Here is a 7,880-nt window from a genome sequence, read left to right on the forward strand (position 1 = left end):
AATAAGAATGTTATGCATATATCTCTCTAAAATATAACTAGCAAATTTGATTGTGATTCGTTCTGAATGATGGTGGAGTAACAATTTTAATTCCATAATGAAGATATTGTTATTTTTTCGCAGACTTCAGTGGCATGTGAGAGCGTGGAGCCAAACAAATCAGCTGGAATTGGGAAGAAAATGAAGGCAATTTCATTGACCATGCGTAGAAAAGTGGGCAAAAAGCATGTCAAGTCTTTTTCAGAGGAGATAGTAAGTTTTTTCTAATAGCGCAATACTATTGATATTTAAATCAAACATTGGGCTGGAATGATTTTGGAATCAACATCTTAATCATTTATCTGTAACAGGTTGGCGACACAGGGACCGAAACTGCATCAGGAAATGAACAGAACTCAACGAGGGCCAGCAACTCCCTGGAAAGCCTCTACAGTGGCCAGAGTTCTTCAAGTATGTATACTATTACAACACAAGATTGTTCAAAAAGGAAAACAAAAAAGGCGCAACTCAGTGATAAAATCTTTTATGAAGCTTCTACCGCTTTCACCGGAAACAAAATTCCGTACACCTTGACATTCAGTTGTGTAGAATTGTACTGCATAATACTGGTAGCTAAGTCCAACTCACAGGAAGAAAATAGTATGTATGAGCATGTTTTTAACAATGCAACTTGTTAATGTCATCTACTGGCCAGGTATGTGTATTACCTCCTTTTTTGGATAAGTCAGCACGTCCGCTCTGCTCCATTGAATGCGTCAGATCTGCCCTGTAGAAACAAAAGCATGATTAAAAATATTAAAATAAAATGCTGAGCATTACACCAAGCAATTCAGGTACCAAAAACATCCTATAACTATTTGATAATAAAAGTTGACCCCTTATTAGTTTAGGTTTTAAAGCAAAGCATGTGGTCGCAAAGAATTCCATGAATATTTTGATTGGTTTTCGCAGTTAATATTGTACCATATTTAACGAGACATAGGTACAGAACCATGGGATGCAAGCTATATCAGGTTTGGTTTCTGCTTGTCATGGTTTCAGGTGGTGTAACCAGTGAGTCCAATTGTTCTGGTCCGAGGGACGGTCTGAGGTTGGAAGAAGACGGTTCCTATCAGGGTCAGTTTTGTGGCAGAGCTCGTGTCCACACGGACTTTGTCCCAAGCCCCTACGACACAGACTCTCTCAAACTTAAGGTACACACCTTTTCAGTATAGTAGTGGTCTTGTACACATTTAAAAGTCTGATGTAAATGTATTTTTTTCAATGTTTCAGGCTGGTGACATCATCAGCATCATCAGCAAGCCTCCAATGGGCATTTGGACAGGGATGCTGAACAACAGAGTGGGAAACTTCAAATTCATCTATGTGGACATTTTGTTGGAAAGGGAAGAGGATGAAAAGGATGAGGCTCTCAAAGTACGACAACAAAAAGTGTGTCAAAGTACGCGACCCAAAACGTTGCTGGAACTGCTCGAAAGATTAAATCTGGAGGTGAGAATGAACATGTTTGTATTGGCACTAAAGAAAACTTGGGAGGTTTGTAAATTAGTGGATCGATGGGGCTGAATTACAGCAGCTGGTTTAAACTAGATATAAACTATATACTAGATGCCATGCATCTAGACACTAATGGCAAAGGAATGTAGTTGGATAGTACTGGAAATGGGCACTAACTGTTTACTAGTTTTATTGACATTTTATTGTGAAAAAAATAATGTGTAATTGGGTCTTACCCAGGAATACGCATCTGCCTTACTCCTCAACGGCTACCAGACGGTGGAAGACCTCACACACCTGCAGGAGAAACATCTCATTGAGCTCAATGTCAAAGACCCTGAGCATAGATGCAAGTTGTTGGCTGCCTCTCAGTGTCGCTACACAGAAGGTGAGAAACAGCAGCGACAAAATATCAGACAGTAGCATATAGTAATTGTAAAACTTTATCTTCAATAGGTTCTCAACCTCTGTGTGTATGAGAAATCATAACAAGTATCCAGGCTGATCCATAAATAGCATACCGTAGTTTCGGGACTATAAGTCACACTTTTTTTTATAGTTTACCTGGTCCTACGACCACGACCCAAGTGGGGCTTATGTATGTTTTTTTTTGTTTGTCTGAAAAACATATGTTAATTATTTAGCCAGTTTTTCCTCCATTTTACTATTGTTACTTTTACTTGTTTTTGGTTTCAGATCATATAAAAAAATGCCCCCCAAAAGTGCAACTTATATTCCAGTCTGAATATATAAACATATACAAACAAAAAACAGTTGTGAATAGGGTGGGTCTAAATTTTTTCATATATATATATATATATATATATAATATATGAAAACATTCACAACTGTTTTTTTTAAATGAGGAAATGCTTTTTTGAATTGGTATAGCAACAGTTAAAACAAGTTTTTAATTATTTGGGTATCAAAGTTTGTGGTGTACAGTAGTTATTAAAATGTCAGGGGACCTCTGATAACAGAAAATTCCCCAAATAGTTGACCAAAAACTGCTAAAAACCGCAATGATTAAAAAAGTCAACATTGCAGCATGTTTTTTTCATAAATGTTGCATTGACCATAGATTACTTTAAGATATGAACCACTCCCTAAAAGCAATCATTTACGAAAAACGCCACCTCGGTTAGTGGAAAATGTTTTTGACACCTTCAAATGTAAAATAGCAGACAACAGCAGTCTTATCTTGACTTCCTGAGAGTCAAATAGAAAGTGCTGAAAAAGGCAAGAAGGCTTATTTTTGCTGTCTCAAAGCAAGAAGCAAAAATACCCAACATTAGTGTGCAGATATTTAACAGTTACAGGTTAAATCAAGTTTTACCATTTTACTGCACTCAGTATGAGTCAAAAAAAGGTTATTGTTTTTTTCCCTCTCGTCTGACAGAGCAAAGTTCCATGTTAGTAATTAAAATTAGATGATCAGATTCAATTTGGGTAGTAATTTGGTAACCTGGATGAAAAATGACTAGAAAAGTAGTAAAGAATTGTACGCTTTTTCTTGGAAAAAAGTCACGTAGGGTGGCCTGGTGTCCTTGAGCGCTTGTTAATGTGGCTTGCTAACCACATTTCTAGGTATCTTTTGGTCTTGACTTTTTTTTTTCTCTGCAGGTGATGACGCCAGTAATGTGGGTGAAACCAAATTTCCAAGTGCTCTACAGGAAGAAGACAGTGACTGTCCCAGGGACTCAGGCTGCTTCATTCCATCTGAATGCTCAGACAGCAAAGAGGATACAGAACAGCTCAACGACAGTGTGGCTTCTTAATCCACTGTCCTCATTTGAGGCCACCCTGTGATTCTTTTCTACTTAATATGAGGGGTTTTCCCCATTGAATACAAATCTTCTGAAGATGTTACAAAAATGTAACAACTGTTAATTTGGTTTACAATGGGTTCAAGTAGTTTTATTTTCATCGGTGCATACTTTAAAAGATGATAAGGATCCTTCTGGGTATTTGTAAATGTTTCTTATGCACCCTCTTTATATGTAAAGATTCTCTATGCTCTATGCGAAATGCTGAACATCAATTTTCTATTGGTTTGATTTGTGTGACATTCAAAGCCATTACTTTATTGTATTTATTTCATTCAGCATTTTTACTTTCTTCATGATCTCTTGTAAGAAAACCCCCCAACCCTTTTCATCACATCTTGTAACCTATCCTAATCCATTAGTAAGTGGAATATTTTGTTGGCATGGGATTTTGATAATAATGTAAATTAAGTCCAAAGTTGCCTTTTACTGTAAAAATATGCGTACTATATGTCGTGTGCAAGGATTAAATGTGCATCTGTAAATGGCATAAAGAAAGAATGGCTATACTTATCGTGAGTATTTCTGTCAATAACCAAGAATAAATTGCCAACTAGCTTATTGAGTCTTATTTTATTACAATACTGGAGACACCTCATATTTTTTGTTCATATTGAGTAGTTAGCTCGTCGGCCTCACAGTTCTGGGGTCGAGAGTTCGATCCCAGGTCGGTTGTCACAGTGTGGACTTTGCATGTTCTCCCTGGGCTTGCATAGGTTTTCTCCGGGTACTCCGGTTTACTCCCAGATCCCAAATATAAGCAGGGTAGGCTGGTTGATCACTGTAAATTGCCCAGAGGTATGAGTGTGAGTGTGGTTGTCTCTCCCATTGTGCCCTGTGATTGGCTGGGAACCGATTCAGGGTGTCCCCCGCCTGGTACGGTCGTCAGCTGGGATAGGATCCAGCACCCCCCCGCGACCCTTCTGAGGATGCGCGGTTCAGAAAATGAATGAATATTGATATAACCCATATCTGCCGTATAAATTCAATTTCAACAGTTCATCGGGAATCAGATAGACATGAAAAAAAACATTTCTATATCTATTTTTTCAAACTGACCTTATGTCACCAAAATGTGACGTCCGCGGCCCCCGATCAACTTTTGGCTGACGTGATGTAAAATTAAGCAATGTGCTGTATTTTATTCTCGTAATTTTATGAATTTGTCGTCCCACTCTGGCTTTAGAAATGTTTGCTTTCCTGAGTGCTGCTTTCTGGGAGATGTAGTCAAAGAATAGATATTGCGCTTGTCATCGTTGACAGTTTAGCGTTTTAACTACATTACCCAGAAGCTTTGATAACACTTGATGTAATGCTGACGTGTACATGCAGGAGGAAGTGCGGATGTTGCGCCGTCGATAGAGAAAGAAGAACGCAGTAATTGGACCCTTTTAAACAACCATCTGTGGTTATTTATATTCGTGGAGGCGAGGTTCTTATAACAGCGTGACGATGGCAGGAGAGATGTCAATGATTGGTAAGTAGAATTACAACCACACTTGAATGAATTAAGTCTGTCTTCTCCGCTTGGCATCATTTGACTGTCTGCCCACATATACATTGAACGGGAGGACATCTACTGCTTCTAACTTTGTGATGAATGTACCAAAGGTTCTATGATCCTGGCTCTCTTCTTGGCTGGATATTTGGGCCAGCAGTACTTACCTCCACCCAAACCCAAAGTGATCGGCCTGGATTTAGGCACCACATTTTGCTCGGTGGGCGTGTTCCACCCAGGCACTGGTGAGGTTGAGGTGATAGCAGACGAGGAGGGCAGAAAGAGCATCCCCAGTGCCGTCTCCTTCACCAACACGACGGTACTGGCCGGGCACGATGCTGTGGACGTCGCCGACATCAATCCACGTAATACCATTTACGACGCTAAGCGCTTCATCGGGAAGATCTTTGATTCACCTATGCTGGAGCAGGAAAGCAGCCGCTACCCTTTCAAGGTGAGCCGGATGGGTTGGATTATAATGTGGCGGTATTCAAATTGTAGAGACATTCCTATTTGAGGTCACTAATTTATATGTCTTTGAATGTCTTTCCTTTTTGCAGGTCATCTCCAACAATGGCAGCGCCGAGTTTGTGATCACCACCAACGTCACGTTCACTGTGTCTCCGGAGTTTATCGGCTCCCGTCTGTTGCTGAGGATGAGGAAGATGGCCGAGCAGAAACTGGGGGTACCTATCCACAAAGCCGTCATATCCGTGCCCGCTGAGTTCGACGAAAGGCAGAGGGAGTACACCGTCAAAGCTGCCAACCTTGCCGGTCAGCCATAAAACCACAGTATTCTAAATGATTTGGGACGATTCCCACAAACGTGACTTACTCAAATACTGCCTGACAGGCTTGGAAATCTTGCGCGTGATCAACGAACCCACAGCGGCGGCCATGGCGTATGGCCTACACAAGGTAGATGTCTTCAGCGTGCTGGTGGTGGACCTCGGCGGAGGAACGCTGGATGTTTCTCTGCTCAACAAACAGGGCGGCATGTTCTTCACCAGAGCAATGGCTGGTAAATCGCCCTCTCTGTTATAAAGTTCTACCTCTACTTACAAATGCTTCTACATACGAAGTTTCAGGTTATGGAAATCTTCAATGGGAAAATTTTGTCCCTGGATAGGAAAAAAATCCAAGTTACGAAACGTCAAACAAAATCAAACATCTCCCGAAACGTAAATACACAAATACATAAAATACATAAATGGTTATCTCTCAACACCTCACTGGCCTCCCATTGGCTAGACATAATTTTAAGTTGTCTATATATATTTTTTTATTTTTTTTATTTGCATACATATTTTCATTCAAAATTGGTATACTTTTATAATCTTTAAAGGGCTTAACGACTAGCTTTAAAGTATAATGGGAGGAATTATGCTAATTCAATCTAAAATATAACTGCATATGAAAAAAAATCCAATTTACAAAAACATTTCTGGAACAAATTAATTTCATAAGTAGAGGTACCACTGTACTTTGTAAAACGTTCAAAACAGAGTGACACCTTTGGCCTGCATCATAATGAGCAATGTTAGGCAGATACGGAAAGCTGTGTTTGTACTTACAGGTAACAATAAGCTTGGTGGTCAAGACTTCAGCCAGAGGTTATTGCAGTACACCACAGAGCGAGTTCGACAAGAGTTCGGCGTAGTGCCCGCTCTCAAAGAGGACGTCCATCGTCTCCGTCAGGCCGTGGAGGCGGCCAAGCTCAACCTCACCCTCCACCACAGCGCCACGGTCAGGGTGCCGCTGAACCTGCGCACCCGTGATGACTCGGCCCCGGAGCGGGTGCTCTTCGAAGCCGTGCTCACGCGACAACTTTTCGAGGAGCTCAACGAGGACCTCTTTCAAAAGATCCTGGCCCCCGTGGAGACGGTGCTGGCCGAAGGCCACCTGGGCAAAGCAGAGGTGGATGAGATCGTGCTGGTGGGTGGCTCCACCAGGATTCCGCGGATCCGGAGGCTCATTGCCGAGTACTTTGGGAAGGACCCCAACACTTCAGTGGACCCTGACCTGGCCGTGGTGACGGGTGTGGCGCTCCAAGCGGGCATCATGGGTGGCTCGTGGCCATTACAAGTCAGCGCAATCGAAATCCCTAACAGACACCTTCATAAGACCAACTTCAATTAGTCTGGGACAATAGAGACTTCCCCAGTGTGCTTCGACTGAGCCACTGAGAATGAGTGCATACAGATGCACCGCAATGTAGGAAGGTTGAATTAAACCTTTATTTAAACCAGTACTCAATTTAAAGATGTATAATCTATTCCTTTTTTACACATAACTTGAAAAAATGGACTCAACCCATTTAAGTTCTCAGAGGCTCAGTTACACAATGTAACAGACTTTAAATTGCGTATAGTTTCCTAACATTCCCAAGTATTACTTGGGAGACACGAGGCCCAAACAGAATTTTCTTGCACAGGACCAAAAAGAATGAAGAATCTCAGGAACTGGAAAGACTTGGCTCAGGGCAACTGCAATGTTGTAAGTTAAAGACCCGCTTGTGATATTGGGAATTACTTATTGTCTTGGATAAAACACAATAACTATTGTACAATATTTATTAATGAAAGACATGCTTTACTACTTAAGTGAAATGCTCTTGTAACGTATTCAATCAAAATGTGTTAAAGCCAGCGTTAGCTTCAGTTCTAATGGTTTTTTTAGGCGTCAGTGGGCTTACTTGTCTTTTGCTTCCATTGTGGAGTTCTCATGTTCTCCTTCCTCTTGTGGGATTTTCCCAGGTACTTAGACCTCCACATTTAAAAAGACAAACAAACAGAAAAACATTGTTACTTTCGTTGAAGACTAAAGTGTGTGTGCTGTAAGTGTGACCAGTGGTCAATAAGCCAGTCACCTGAGATGGGGCCCCCTGTTCCACCCCAGTCAGGACAAATAGCCTGATAGTGTTATTGCTGTTATTAAACAGCGCAAAGTGGTTAAACATGTTTTTGTTCTGATTTATTCACCCTGGTAAGAAAGTGTGAGTGCCCCCACGGTAAATGTTCTATAAGCACTTTTGTAAAGGAGAAAAAGAATACCAATTG

General features: G+C 41.0%; 3 protein-coding genes across 5 annotated transcripts in view; 2 read left to right on the forward strand and 1 right to left on the reverse strand.

The window, feature by feature from the left end:
- samsn1a (SAM domain, SH3 domain and nuclear localisation signals 1a) overlaps positions 1 to 3,884 on the forward strand; it is a 12,769-nt gene extending 8,885 nt beyond the window's left edge. For all 3 annotated transcript variants that reach the window (XM_077611897.1, XM_077611898.1, XM_077611900.1), the window contains 6 exons: positions 124 to 252; positions 351 to 450; positions 1,042 to 1,193; positions 1,273 to 1,491; positions 1,738 to 1,885; positions 3,121 to 3,884. In XM_077611897.1, coding sequence (XP_077468023.1) covers positions 124 to 252; positions 351 to 450; positions 1,042 to 1,193; positions 1,273 to 1,491; positions 1,738 to 1,885; positions 3,121 to 3,275 — 903 coding nt within the window. In that variant the 3' untranslated portion in view covers positions 3,276 to 3,884. The remainder of the gene's footprint in view (positions 1 to 123; positions 253 to 350; positions 451 to 1,041; positions 1,194 to 1,272; positions 1,492 to 1,737; positions 1,886 to 3,120) is intronic.
- Positions 1 to 4,887, reverse strand: part of dhx40 (DEAH (Asp-Glu-Ala-His) box polypeptide 40) — a 27,907-nt gene extending 23,020 nt beyond the window's left edge. Inside the window, exons 1-3 of the mRNA XM_077611896.1 lie at positions 4,383 to 4,887; positions 1,734 to 1,794; positions 708 to 766 (exon numbers count right to left, since the gene is read on the reverse strand). The gene's annotated coding sequence lies outside the window, so the exon portion shown is untranslated. The remainder of the gene's footprint in view (positions 1 to 707; positions 767 to 1,733; positions 1,795 to 4,382) is intronic.
- hspa13 (heat shock protein 70 family, member 13) lies at positions 4,633 to 7,777 on the forward strand. The gene is made up of 5 exons (XM_077611905.1): positions 4,633 to 4,800; positions 4,935 to 5,275; positions 5,382 to 5,595; positions 5,675 to 5,842; positions 6,398 to 7,777. The coding sequence occupies exons 1-5, from the start codon at positions 4,776 to 4,778 to the stop codon at positions 6,958 to 6,960; spliced, it is 1,311 nt and encodes a 436-aa protein (XP_077468031.1). The 5' UTR covers positions 4,633 to 4,775; the 3' UTR covers positions 6,961 to 7,777.
- Positions 7,778 to 7,880: the final 103 nt, after the last annotated feature.

Source organism: Stigmatopora argus, chromosome 10, assembly GCF_051989625.1.
Source record: "Stigmatopora argus isolate UIUO_Sarg chromosome 10, RoL_Sarg_1.0, whole genome shotgun sequence".
Taxonomy (NCBI): domain Eukaryota; kingdom Metazoa; phylum Chordata; class Actinopteri; order Syngnathiformes; family Syngnathidae; genus Stigmatopora; species Stigmatopora argus.